Source organism: Panicum virgatum, chromosome 9K (assembly GCF_016808335.1).
Source record: "Panicum virgatum strain AP13 chromosome 9K, P.virgatum_v5, whole genome shotgun sequence".
NCBI classification, from domain to species: Eukaryota; Viridiplantae; Streptophyta; class Magnoliopsida; order Poales; family Poaceae; genus Panicum; species Panicum virgatum.
This window is the reverse complement of record NC_053144.1, coordinates 55,039,617-55,054,569: the sequence shown is the minus strand read 5'-3', so window position 1 is coordinate 55,054,569 and position 14,953 is coordinate 55,039,617. Positions and strand designations below refer to the sequence as shown.

Here is a 14,953-nt window from a genome sequence, read left to right as displayed (position 1 = left end):
GATCACCAGTGCGCGTCCCACCTGGGCTGGTGTGGCACTCCCGCCGGCCACGATAGATCGTTCCGCTAGTCCTACTTCTGCAGCGACGAATGTAGGATCCGGAGCCTCTGTGATAACACCTTCCGCATGCTCGGGATTGTTCCTTAGGATATGGAGCAGCTCCAGTATTTTTAGCAGGTGCGTTGTGGCTTTTCTTTTGTTAGATCTGTTTGTAGTACTGAACAATGCGACTTGTTCTATTAGAGCCCGAGCTTTTGGTGCAAGTTTTCTATTAGTTCCTGATCTTTTGATGTAAATGTTGGCTCATCTTGCAGCCTATTTCAATGCAAATCGAACTAATTTGCAAAATTCAGTGCAAATTGAAAATGGATGCCAGATAGCAATATCAGTTCACAGCTCATAGCACTATCATGACCCTGAGTTCATACGAGAAGCATCAATTCAAAGCATTTAGTGCAAATGACTTCGACCCTGATTGGTTACGTTCCAAAATTTGGAATCAAAATTTGGAATCAAACCAATCACTCCCTTCAATTGATGATGGGACCGGTGCGACACCAGAATCGTTCAACGGATTGATTTACTGAAACTCGAAGCTCGCGCCATGGTTAACCGCATGTGTTTGACCGGTGATCAGAGGTGACTACCACCGGAGCATTATTCTTGAGCTTGTCACCTCGCAAAGCCCAAACACGCGCCGACAGATTTTCCGGTATCCGGTATCTACACAAAGCTCATAAACAACAGTCATCATATAATAAACTGCCACAAGTCATTAAGATAGCAAAGTAATATTAGCATGGCTTGCCATGCATCCCACACGATTGAAGCCGCCATGACTTTCCTTAGACAAAATGATGTTCAACAAATAACCACTAGCAGGACATCCAAAAGGACACACGAAAAAGGAACAACAAAATAAGGCCGCGGGCTTGAATGGATCACCGTTATCACTCCGGAGCCTTCAGGGGATGGCCTCGTCCGGGTTGGCCCCCTTCTCGAGGAGGTTGCTGATGCTGACGTTGGCGGCGATAAAGCCCGCAGCTCCGGCGAAGTCATCGGCAAGCCTTTCTCGCTCCTGAAGTGTCGTCCTCTCTGGGAAACCAGGCTCCAGCCGGCGCAAATCCTGGCCGGAGCGAAGCTGAGCTATGGCGAACGCCAACATTGCGCCCCGGTGGAAGCCGAGCTCCGCCGCGCGCTCCACCTGGTCGGGAATACCCCGGAGACCGTTGAGCAACAGCAACCCTCCCATCCCCAGAATCCCCACCGCGTCGAGCGCGGCGCAGGATAGGACTTCATAGCGCTCCTCCAGGTCATCCAGCCACTGGCGCAGTCCCTCCGTCTCCTCGCGAGAAGCAGCCAAATCCTCCTCTAGGTCTGAAACTGAGCAGAGTCACGTTCGGCGAAGTCGGGCAAGAAGCGAAACAAAGACAGGGTCTCAGGAGGTCCGGTATAGCAGCCAACCTGCTGCGTGGACGTGGGCGGCCCCGGCCTCCGCACGGACCGTCGACATTTCCCCCTCTGAGGCATGGAGGGCGGTCGCTTGGACGGCAGCGAGGCCAGACATCTGATGCTCCTCCTCCTGCGTAGCAACGGAATACTAGCCTCTGGCGTCGGACGCCTCCCGAATCAACTCCCGCATCTCCTGGCGCCGGGCGCAATCTGACGACGTCCACGGCGGGGACTCCGGCGAGTCCTCCAATGAGTCCTCTGACGCGACGGACACACCAGGAGGCACCCTGACAACATCCTCCGCAGAGTGGGGCAGAGAAGAGTCCATACCGACCGCCCTGCCAGAAGAAGACAACACAACCTCAGCAACGCGCGGGGAAGAACCAGGCAACAGCCAACAGGCCAACAGCGAAACTCACCCCTGACGATGAAGAATCCCGTGAAGGTGCGGCGGCCCCCGTGGTGCCGCGCTCGCCGCCTCGTCATCAGCGGAGCGCTTCCGGCCGGCCATGGGAGCAAGGGACGACGCACTGGAAAAAACCCTCTCCTCTTCCTCTCCGGTACTGCGGTACAGGTAGGTGGACTGTGCAAGAGCAAGGAGTTCTCGGCCAACCCGACTAAGCATTTATAGCCACATCTCGGAACCCCACCGGCCACTGCTCGCGGCACCTTGACTCCCGCGACACGCGACCCTTCCGATCCCCGCGGTCCTCGACGACCACATAGCAAATGCGCGCAGGGATCGCGGGCTGGGTCCAGCGCTCGCCCCCATCCGGCCCAACAATCTCCCGGGTTGCTTCGGTTGATTCACATGTTCCGGCCCATCTGCTTCGCTGCCTGTTTTGGTTGCTTCACGTGTTCGCGTGTTGTCACCGGGAAGACCGTTGATATCACCGGACATTTATCGCATGTTCCTGATTTGTTCCGACTACTTCCTGTTTCCCCTTGCAACAACAATCTAATCCCATCGACCAGCCAGACCGTTGCTATCACCGGATTCACAAATTGGATCGGTGATCAACACTGCATGTACCGGTCAATATTTCAGGTTGAGCCCCACTTCGTGGGCGCCAGTGGAGTTTGCGTGTGTATGGCCCACATCTAATTGACCAAATGTAAATGTTGGCTCATTTGCAACCTATTTCAATGCTAATTGATCCGATTTGCCAATTTGAGTGCAAATGGATGGCAATTAGCAATGTCAGTTCACAACTCACAGCACAACATGACCCTGGGTTCGTAGCAATAATATAAATTCATAGCATGGAGTGCATGTGACTTCGTTTGAGGATGATACCGGTAAGGTGATTTTTTTTAGAAACTCGATGGTCCCTAGCTAGACGTGTTAGCTTAAGGATCCATCAAACGACAGCTTTTGGTGGCGAGCTTTGCCTCACTTGCGGCGTGGCGAGCAGTTGCATGAATCCAAACATGCGGCGTGGTTTTCGCTGATGGATTTGTTGTTTCCACTCAAATGTGGGACTGGTGTCCACCAGTCAGATGCACCGGTCCAACATTGTCTCCGATGAAATGAATCACGTGTTGCTGTTTTACTGCACTCACCAGTAAGGCCGTGGGTATCACCGTACATGTGTTCATGCCCTCGGCAGATTTCCTGGTGGTTTACACTCACCAATTCGGTGGTCACGTTCCATATTACGCACATTCATGCTCCTTCCTTAGAGTGGCAGCACCATTCGGACCGGTGATCTCACCAAAGGTGTCCGGCGAATGCAGTGTTGAGCTGTGTTGTACTGCGATGGTTCTACTAATGAATTTTATTCCATTTGGGTGAACCGCCATTTCAAATTTGTGAGTGGTGTTGGATTTTCAAGATAAGTTCATGGTGCTGCTGTGTTGAGTCCGTGACCAATTTTGCCTAAGTCACTAGAAATGCAAACAGACTATTATTGCTCCAAAGGACGCGTCGGGGACCGAATCGGCACCGCGCACGCTCCCACCCCTCCCTCAATGGGCTTCTGGAATACCAACCGCCCGCCCCCATATGGCCCGTCTACTTCGCGGGCTGCTTCTGTTGCTTCATGTGTTACGGGCTTACGGCCCATCTGCCTCGCGGCCTGCTTGGGCTGCTTGACGTGTGCCTCTTTTATTGCACTCACTAGTCACACTGTTGGTATCACCGGACATGTTTTAATTTAGTCGGCAGATTTCCTGATGGTTTGCTCTCACACCTTGGATCGGTGATCATTGTTCCATAGCATGCTTACCATGCTGTCTCGGAACATACGCGGCCTTGGCAAGAAGGAAAAGTTCTCCAACGCCCGGCTACCGCTCCCCTCCCTGTCGCCCACAATCATTTGCCTCCACGAATCCAAACTCGATGACAAAAACTATGGAAGTGAAAAACTCGGAAGGCGATTTACGATTTGATATTGCCTTGACTCAAGGACCTCGATAAAATGTGCTGCAACATCTTCCATGTTTCCAGTGAACTGTGCTTCAACCCCCCCCCCCCCCCCCCCAAGACCTTGCACGACCAAGGTTTAGTGTGGCGCCAACTTGTGAAAGACTTTGAGTACGTACTCAAAAGACATGAATTTGGACGTGATCCTCTTTTACTGCACTCACCAGTTGGACTCGTGGACAAATAGTACATTTTCTAAAGGATTCATCAGAAAAGCTGATGAAGCTGTTCTTTACGAGCACCATTTGGACCCGTGTTCACCGTTCTAAAGCAGTGGACCATATTTTAGGCATCTATGAGCCTACCGATTCGAAATTGACCCTCCTACTCTACCAGAAAGATCATACGGTGCAGCTGTAGTCTAACCGGTGAGTGCATTTAACTTGGAATGTTACATTGCACTCCCAAAACCGGTGAATGATGCACGGTGCCGCAACAGATCTAACCGGTGAATGCTGTAAACATGGATTGCACTGCACTCACCCGGTTGCACCGGTGGTCACCGTTATATTACTTGTCAATATTTCGGGATGAGCCCCACTTCGTGGGCCGCCAGTTGGGCTGTGCGTGTACATGGCAGCAACAGTCTGACCGGTGCTCCTTCCAAAGTTGTCCGGTGATTGTGGTGTCCAGCTATGCTGGTGAATGCCAATGATCTGAGCTCCGTTGATGAACAACAATGCCTGCTTTGTGAAGTTAGGTGGATTAATGCAATGTTGTATTGTCATTGCAGACCTTGTATGAACAATGATTGTAGTCCTCTGTTTAACATGTAACATGTCCTTCCCATGCTCAATCACAAATTTAGCAAGTTGATTATCAAGCAACAAAATATCACACATTTTACCATAGCCATATTCAATTACAGCAATCATTGAACATCAAAAGAGACACAACTAAGGGAGACACAGCTACTTCAGTTCACACAAAGATGGCTCCATTACCACTAGAGCATGCATGGTCCAGACCTGCATCTACTTCAGTTCACACACCCATGCGTCCACTACAACCTCCCTCTGAACAAGTCATTGTTCATGCAAAATGAGCATGAACAGTGCTACACCAACCTACTTCTTCAGGAATGTGCCAAATAGTATGGCAACCATCATCCCCCCAAACATGCACATGATGAACCCATAGATTTGACTAATTATCATACATCTCATGGCTGATCCTATTCTGAAAGCATAGCTTCCTTCTCTTCAACGGCATCATTCCTCAGCTGGATTGCCTCCAGACGATACAGATGCCAAATGCCACATGCAACTTGCTGGAACTCTGGTGGCCACTGGTCATCCACCCAAGAAATGAACTCACAAATGTTAGATTCCCTCCTACCAAACAAAAATGACACTGATCAATAGGGAAACAAAGGATACAGATCACAGCATTGGCAAGATGAACTGATGTTGTAGGAATCCGATGAGGGATTATCCGATTCACCAGAGTTGGCACCAGATCCCTGCACCATCCTCTTGGATGGATGGACGCGCCCGCAACGCGGCGCACCAGCCACTGGAGCTGTCATCGGAGACCGCGAAGGTTTGCGGTGGCTGCGAGGGTTCAACTGGATCACGGATCGCCGCCGCCTAGGATTCATTCAAATCGCCGCCGCCTAGGGTTCATCCAAATCGCCGCCGCCTGTAGGGTCTAACTCATAAACGGCTCAAACTATATTAGATCCACCATTCAATTCTAAACTATACTACTTGAAAAGTTATTCACACAATTATGGATTTACTATTGTACCCTTGATTAAATAAAAAAATTCGGGAAGACAATTATCCCACCTCATCTCCCCTGGTGCGGGTCCCACCAATTCGGTATGCACCGGTGCATACGGGCCCACCATTTAGTATGCACCAGGTGCATACCAGGTGCCTCTCTTTTTGGTGCCTATGCCAGCCATCGGATCGTGCGGCGTGAGCTGTTAGTTTTTCTCCAAACATTCTAAAAAAGTTGAAAAACTAATAAGTTTAAATTTTTGTTGCAGTTCTTGTTGTTCGGAAATGTCATCAACCAATTGAGTTCGTCTAGATCGTCACTCTACTAAATTATGCCTCATAAGATACCAGCAATCCAATAGTTCTAGAGAACTCAATAAAGTGAGAGGAAATATAGCCCCCGACTTTTTTTTTGAGGTAGCAGGAGGGGTGCCCCGACTTCAGGGGCATCCATAACGCACTAAACCAATGCAAACTCGTCTTGAGACGAGAAAAGAAAAGGAACAGTGGAAACTCGTCCGTTCTGGACACCACTTGACCATGCTCATATCATGAGTCCACTTAGGCACTCTTGTTTCGAGAATGCGTCCACTGAGGTTTTAATATGTTGCAACACAATGCAACTTTCTATGATCACCACCAATTAACATTTCGAGAGAGGAGGGAATTGTTTAGACAAAAAAAACAATGTAGTTTTTATCTAGAGGTCAATTGTGATCAACACCACAAGTTGTAATAACAGAGGCGGGATCATAATTGTCTACCAAAGTAGGGGTGAATTTTTTTAAAAAATGAAAATAAGAGAGGTTATGAAGTATTAAAAAAATTAACTAATGCTGGTGACACCACCCATATCTGAGCTTGTCTAGGATGTCATTTTTTAGAATTGTTCACCACTGTGATAATACCACTAATACAACAACCCTGCCTACTTCTCTCTCGAATATGCTCTATGATTTTTTTCCTCCTTAGGGATTCCCTAGATAATTTTCAAAAAAAAAGGATTCCCTAGAATATATCATCCAAATAAAAACAAACCATACTTTATAAAATCCATTTCCATAACTATAACATCTTTTCCGTTATTTTACGTCCTTTTCCCTCAGATAAGCATTAATTAACACGCACATTGCACGTCCTTTTCCTCAGCGCATTCTTGAGAAAGAAGCCAATCTTTTTTCTCGCCGCACTGACCCATCCAGGCCATGAACCATGATCTTGGGAAAAAACGGTGCCCGATTACCATTACTGCGAAAAAGAAGAGATCGAGATTAAAGCGTCCTACTGAAATGTTAATTTTGCAGATCTGTAGGCTGTAGGTGGATGGATCTGATTCCAGCTCCCTAACACCTTTAATTTCGACCGACCAACGGTGAGATGAGATCGATGGGCCGATGGGGATTCCGGCGCCCGGTCTTTCTGATGCAACGTAGTTACACCCCCCCCCCCCCCCCCCCCCCCCCCCCCCCCGTTCTCAGCTCTGAACTTGCGAAACAGCGGGAGCCAGTTCGGAGAAGCCGTACCCGCGCTCTGATGGATCGCCTGGGATCGGAGAAGCAGCACCAGCACGTCGCCGGCGAGAAAATTCCGGTCGGTCGGCTCGCCGCCCGCGGCAGCAGTGGGTTTTTGGAGTTATGGGCATGGGCGGGACATGTCAAACAAAGACAATTTACAAAACCAATTTCATAAACTTTGCGCTAGGAATTCGTGCGCTAGGCTAGCTGTTGTTGGACGGAGGAGATGCACACGAGCAGACTGAAAGAATAACCAGCTATGCCAGCATAAAGTGGGCTTTGTTCCTCCGGAACGGAGGAGGTTCTGGACCAATCAAAGGGACAATCCCTGAAGTCCGATCTGTTCTTGATGTTTGGCGAACGCACGAAGCGAAGTGCGTGCGCTATGCATGCCCCGGCTTTAATTTGTCCAGGGCCCGTATGTTGCAAGATGCGAAGGAGGAGAAGCTGGAATCGAGTCGAGTCATCCAGACTCTCTCCTTGGACTAGCGACCGACCACGCTCCAATACGCTTCAGCAGCACAGACACTGACACGGAGTGCACAGAAAAGGGTAAGCTTGACGATGCCAGCTCCGCCCAAGAATGGCCACGGAGAAACAAAATGAGAATTGCTTATTTGACACTTGAAATAATGAATATTGCCTATTTGACATCTAAATTCAGAAACTTGCCAATATGTCCCCAACTCAAGTTTTTTTTATCTATTTGACACTACTGTGAAGTCCGTTAGGAATCACTGTTAGATGAAGAGGTGAGGCAATGGAAAAAGTCTGTAATGCTCTTGAAAGAAATTGATGAAGACTGAGACAGAGGAGGGCAGTTGGGATCATGGCGCGACGAAGGACGGTCCCCGTAGGCCCATTATTTCTAGTGTCATATAAGCAATTCTCTCAAATAAAATCAACCAACACACAAAAAGAAAATCTGAAACGGAAGTTGGGCCGCATTTGGTAGGATGTGTTGGGGCCGGCCCACATGTTTACTCCACGGGCTTACTGTACCTTAACTGAAAGCCCAATACAACTGGAAGGCCGAGGCCAACCCAGCCGCGCGTTTTTTTATTTTTATATTTTTCAAAATCAGTTTTTACATAAATATATTTTCGGTTTCATAATTTACAGATTTATACCCCTACCACCCGGCTGCGGGACCGCCGGCCCCCTGCCGCACTCCTGCCGGGCGGTAGGGATCTTAATGTAAATAAAATTTATTTTTAATCGCATTTTGGCCCTTGGGGGAGGCAGCCGGGCGGCAGGTACCTGCCGCCCGGTGGCGGGGCGGTAGGCCTACCCGTCGCCCGGAAGGGGGTGGCAGGCCCCTCCCGCAGGTTAAACCTTGACTGTCAGTGCGACAATGCGGTATTTGATGTTGTTTTAAATATTTTGGATAGAAATAAAAACCGTTAGTAAAGTAAATGAATATGAAAAGTATAACTTAGCAATTCATACACATACATAACTGAGAACGAAATAGGTGATGCATGAGAACGAAATAAGTATAACATGACGACATGTCCATAACAAAAATACAGAAACAACTAGAAGCACCTCCTAACCACCCCGCCCATGTCGACCTCTTTTACAATGTGCGTGGACGTGGTCTGTAGGGTAGGTGTGTCGGTCTGGAGACCCTACGTCTCTACCTGGACGTCCGGTGGCCACAGATATTTGGAAGGTAGGATCGGCCTGCTGGTTAGGTGTAGAAAATAACCGACTCTAGTCTTCGAAGCTCGCCTCAAAGGTATCCTGTGTGGTCCCTATGCAGTAGCAATTAAGATATTTTAATCATCGTCTTATAAGTCATATATTTGGGTACATATTCATCATACGTACCTGTTGGTGGTGGATACGAAGAAGGACTCGTATCAAGAAGTTGGTGGTGCGATCCTGTAAACCGTTCAAATTATTTAAAATATTCATAGAAATAAGGAAAAACATGATAAATTCGGGCTACGGATGGTGGCTACGGATTAGGAAGCTGGTGGTGTGATCCTGCCGGGCGGCTGCCTGGCCTACTGCCCCGCCACCGGACGGGGACCAAAATACGATTAAAAATAAATTTTATTTATATTAAGGTCCCTACCGCCCGGTAGGAGGGCGGCAAGGGGCCGGCCGCCCCGCAGCCGGACAGTAGGGGTATAAATATGTAAATTATGAAACCGAAAATATATTTTTGTAAAAAATGATTTTAAAAAATATATAAAAAAACGCCCCAGCCGCCGCACATTTTCCAGATTACTCAAAAAAAAAAAAAAGCCAAGCCAGCACGCCCGCCACCTACCATCGTGCTCGCCCCGCCGGGCCACCGGCCAACGCAGCTTCCGCCTCTTTCCTCCCTCCTTCGAAACAAAAGAGATGCCCAGTCGCGAAAGGGGGTCAGAAAATCGAACAAAAATCAAACAAACAAATAAAGAAGGGAAGGGAAGCCACCGGCACCGTCCCCCCACCGTTCCCTTCCCTTCCCGATCCTCCTCGCAGATCTCCGGCACCGGCCGCCATGAACTCCTACTCCGGCGACCGCTCCTCCTCCCGCCCCACCACCACCTCCTTCGACTCCTACCAGTTCGACTTCGGCATCAACGCTTCCCGCTCCTCCGGCTCCCGCCCCCTCCGCGACCAGCGCCCGGGCGCGGCCGCCAACCCCTCCACCAGGCCGGCCACCGGCGCCTCGTGGACGCACCAGCCCGCCACCAGCGCCAAGCCGTCGTGGACCCATCAGCCGTCCCCCGCCGCGGCGTCGGCGGCGGGGCCCGCCGGATCCGGTCCGACCTCCATGGTCGGCGACATCTTCGGCCGGAGCTGGTCCTCCGCCGCGCCCTCATCGGGTCTCGGCATCCCGCAGGCCAACAACCCTGCCCTCTTCAGCGACCTCCTCGGCTCCGCGCTCGGCGGCTCCGGCTCCTCCCGCGCCCAGTCCAACGCGCCGCTCAGATCTGCCGCGGCGCCGCAGGCCTCCAGGCCCACCGGCGCGAATCCCAATGCCAGCGCCAGCAGCTCTGCCTTCTCCATGGGCGGCATGGCGAGCGCGCTCCCGAAGACGACCGGAGCGCCGATGGGCTCCGGTGAATACGGCGTTGGTGGCCGGCCGATGAAGCCCGCGGGCATGGCGGCGACGCCCGCCGCGCAGCCGACGGGGCAGAAGAAGGATCCGTTTGGCTCGATAGATCCATTTGCGGCGAAGCCGGGGTCCATGAATGCGGCTAAGCAGGCTAGTTCGGTCAAGCCGGATCAGGGATTTGGGGCGTTCCAGGGCGTGAGTTCCAGCGCCAACGCTGGATTTGGGAGCTTCCAGAGCGCTGACGCAGGATTCGGGGCTTTCCAGAGCTCTGGTGCCACGAAACCTTCCAGCTTTACGCCTCCACCCCAATCAGCTCCAGCGCCTACCCCTGCGGCCGCAGCAGCGAACTCTAGTGTGGATCCTTTGGACAATCTGTTCGCTTCGACCACAGCTGCACCGACTGCAACCGCGGCGAGCAATGGTGGTGGTGGGGGTGACATGTTTGGTGAGATGGATGGTTGGGTCGATGTGGAGGCAGAGTTTGGTGGTGGTGACAGTGGTGGTGCAACCACAGAGCTGGACGGCCTGCCACCGCCACCATCCGGATTGACAATATCGGCTGCTAAGGCCAAAGGGATGGATAGTTACAAGGGAGGGCAGTATGCTGATGCCATCAAGTGGTTGTCTTGGGCTGTTGTGCTCATTGAGAAATCAGGGAAAGATGTAGACATTGTCGAGGTGTTGTCTTCAAGGGCTTCCTCATATAAGGAGGTTGGTGAGTACAAGAAGGCCATCGCTGACTGCTCTAAGGTAATACATTATCCTGTAGACGTATTGATTACCCTGAAAGTGTACTTTGATTAATGTGGTAGATGATCTAGCATGATATATTGTTACTAGAAGACTTGAATGGTGGTACAAAAATGTGTTCCGATTAATGAGTCTCTGTGGTTTTCTCTCCTGGGCAGGTGCTGGACCAAGATAAGGAGAATGTCTCAGTGCTAGTGCAGCGTGCTCTCCTTTATGAAAGCACGGAGAAATATAGGCTTGGGGCAGAGGACCTGCGTTTGGTTCTGAAGATTGACCCTGCAAATAGGCTTGCCAGGAGTACAATTCACCGCTTGAACAAGTTGGCAGACTAGGGATGTCTTTCTAGCGCCCTGATGTAATATTGTACTACCACTGTACTCAATCCTTGGCACGAGATTTGTGAGTTGTTTTTAACACTTTGCTATACCTGTGGCTTTTGGGGAATAGTTTGCAGCTATGCTGTTATCAAGTATGAACTACAAATCGACAAATTTACATACAGTATATTCTTTGATTTGTATAATCTATGTATTGTATCATATATTAATCTTGAAAAGCTAATCTTTGTGGCGTGAGTTCTGCACATATTTTGTTAGAATGTCAATGGTTTTGATGTGAGACATCAGGCATGCGATATTTAGACAACATAAGATGTTAATATGACCTTAAAGGTTGGCTTTTGCATAGCTGATTTTTGACATCATGGTGGATGTTTGAACCTGAATCTTCGAATGATCATTACCAGTTATTAGTGTGTGTGTGTGTGTGCGCGCGTGCGCGCGTGTTTGTGTTGTATTTGTGTGGGCACTCTTGCCTTTTTTCTACCTTAATGAAATGACACGCAGCTCTCCTGCGTAGTTCGAGAAAAAAGTTATTAGTCTCATTTGGACATTTCTTGCCCCACCTTTTTATGCTAGTGGAGTTTATATTCTGATGGCATGCTGTTTGAATCCTCTGCCATGTAATTGTAAGATGCCATTTGCCACCTTCATCCATGAATCATCTAACTAGCAATTTTTGCCATCAGTATCCTTTATCTCTTTGGCGATGGGCGTGTACATTTGAAATCCTAGCATTCATGGTCACTAGCTGATTATCTTTTGATAGTCTGTTTATAATTTGCTTGTTGATTTTGCTCCTTGGATAAACTAAGCAGGATAGCAGCTTAAATCTTTTGTTTTTTCTTATTGTTGCTTACTTGCGTACGTTCCTGGTTGTCATGCATGGCTGAAAACACTTTCCGGTTACATTTGTTCTTTGTGGGTTCATTTTGGCTGTAGGACCTGAATATCCAGATTCAGATGCATGCAAAGTTGAGCAATATATGCTCCTCAGTGTAATATTTTGACCAGCACCTCAGTGTAATATATTGATTTTGACCAGAGCTCTGCATGAAGGATTGTGTGGCCTTCTCATTCCAGTGATCCTTTGTATTTGTATCAAAGTTACCCAGTCGTTTAATGTAAAGGGATTGGAGTCTTGATTTCCCCCCTTTTTATTTTCACCACAAAAATAACATAGTTCAACATTTGCTCCTCCTTTAGGTTTATTGTGGTAATTTTTAGGTCTGTTTTACCTTCATTGACCAGGTATCACCAAATTGGAGAATGACCCTGTAATTGATTATTCTTTTTAGATGTTATTATATAGTTTTGCTTTTAGGGAAACCAGTAGCCTGTAGTTATGTATGAGTTTTCTGTTAGTGAAGTTTAGCTGAATTTGGGGCGAGTCATCAGTGCGCTTTCCACGTAGCTGAGTGCTCATGCACATTAAGCATTTGAACTGTATCAATTAATGTTATTAATCTTAATTACCTTTGGTGAGTGGACTTGCACATGACAATCAGCTAGTCGCAACATTATGGACTTGTTCGTGTGGATGATGGCCACAGTTTGAAGTTCTGCCACTTGCGTTTCATGCAGGTAATCTTTTAAGGTAATTGTATAAGAAGAAAAATATTCCCGTGATAATCAACGGTACCCTTTAAGAAAAGAAAGCGGATCAGTACGTGTACGTGGTAGGGCCAACCATAAATGCTGCCTGATGAAGTTGGTGAAAAGTTATTGGTTTTGGTACTGTAGCATATTTCGTTGTTACTTGATAAATAATATCTAATCATAGACTAATTAGTCTTATAAGATTCATCTCATGCTAATCAGTTAGACTATGTAATTAGTTATTTTTTCAACTGCATTTAATGCTTCATACATATATCTGAACATTTAATATGATGAGTACTGTAGAAAATTTTATATGTCTGAGCATTCAATATGATGAGTACTGTAGATTTTTTTTTTTTTGAGAACTTCCTCGTTTCAAGCTTCGATAGACCTGTAACATGTACCCTGCCCCCTTTGTTTTTTTTTTTGAAAGAAGCTGCCCCCTTTGTTGATGTGTGGTATTATCAGATTATAGGCGTGGAATGAAGTGGTTACTCAGCTGTGTGACAGGCCGGCGTTCATTTGACTTCAGCATGTGTGTCCACATGCTGCATGTGGAAGTCCACTTTGCAAATGCATCTCTCCGGAACTTGCCAATGTGTTCGCGTGGCTGTTCCTCGACTGACTCCGCTCCTCTCTCGAGTCAAAAATATGGTTCTCTAGTCTTCCCAAGTAGGAGTAAGATACTAACATCCTTCTTGACTTTGAACAGCAGCACCGACGTGAACTGGTACCTAAAAAAACAAGTATAATACGCGGTAAGATACTAACATCCTGCTTGACTTTGAACAGCAGCACCGACGTGAACTGGTACCTAAAAAAACAAGTATAATACGCGGTCTTTAAACGTATGCGAATCTAGGCTATAAATCCAGCACCGACCTGGCCGCCCAGAGTCAACGTGAAAGCGTGCCACGCTGCCGCAGGGCGCGGGTGCGAGGTGTCGTCACTAACCAAGCGCTCTGACCTTGATTAGTGCCCAATCAAAACACACACGTACTACTAAACATCTCTGTCAGATCTTACTGATGCTCTCTTTTCCCTGGACGGCAAGACACTGGTGTGAGTGATAGCTTTTCTCGGCTACTTGCACTAGTCTGTAGGCCGCGTAGTAGAGGAGCTCATCTCTTTGGCTGGCTGCGTGTATCTTTCGGCGAGATGGTCACGGGAGGCGAGGTTCCTCAGCTGCTGCAACAGCGAGGGGCCGAAGCGCAGGCCAGCATCGAGCGAAGCGCTCTCGTTGGGGCGGACACCGGCATTGGTGGTGATACGTTGAAGGCTCGGTCGGTCGCTTTCCAGGCTTATGTACGGGATTGAATACGATCTCGTGCTCTGCCTGCTCGGCGCTTGGTGCTATGCTATGTTCTGCTGGCAACCAGCAGCAGCGTCATCAGTAAACCAGCAGTACTTTTCTCTCACAACAAATCAGTGCCAGCCACTGGTCATATCCAATTAGATTGGCGAATGTCTGTTACATACACACTTGGCAAGTGGAGTGCAACTACAAACCTTTTTACCTGACGAGTTGGTGGACAAAATTCAACAAAAACTATACAGTAGCGGGACAAAAGTTTGAATAGCTAGAATAAAATTTGAATAGCACACCAAAAGTAGATTTATACGAGCTTATGTGTCGGGAGATCCATATGCATGGGACAAAACATTGTGGACTTGGTGCTATGCCGCTAAGTTGTTTAATTTAGTGGGCGTGTGATGCTGGACTTGTGAGTTGTCCGATATACTTTTTTTTTTAAAGTCATTAGACCGCTTTCAACTAACAAGAATGAAGGCGTGGGAAAGGAAGATGGTGGGGGAGAATAAATTGGGAAAGACTGTTTGCTCGCCTTCAAAAGATTTCTAAACTTTTCTTTTGCGGGAAATTTGGTCTGCAAGATTTTTATGGCCCAAAAAGATTTAGACACTTGTTTTTGACATGGCTTCACTTCGAAACGAGTGCATGATGATGGATGGCCCAAGGCAGTAGAAATGTTGGGCACGTAATCAAATACTTGCCGGATTTAGTATGGCGTGCATAACTTGCCGTGTGGGAAATAGTGGCACCAACAAAACGTATCTGTAATCTGGGACCG

The 14,953-nt window shown here is 48.3% G+C and overlaps 1 protein-coding gene across 1 annotated transcript; it reads left to right on the top strand.

The window, feature by feature from the left end:
• The first annotated feature begins 9,479 nt into the window (after positions 1–9,479).
• LOC120652422 (nuclear pore complex protein NUP62-like) lies at positions 9,480–11,499 on the top strand. The gene is made up of 2 exons (XM_039930238.1): positions 9,480–10,923; positions 11,082–11,499. Exons 1-2 carry the CDS (start codon positions 9,613–9,615, stop codon positions 11,253–11,255), a joined length of 1,485 nt encoding a protein of 494 aa, XP_039786172.1. The 5' UTR covers positions 9,480–9,612; the 3' UTR covers positions 11,256–11,499.
• The last annotated feature ends 3,454 nt before the right edge of the window (positions 11,500–14,953 follow it).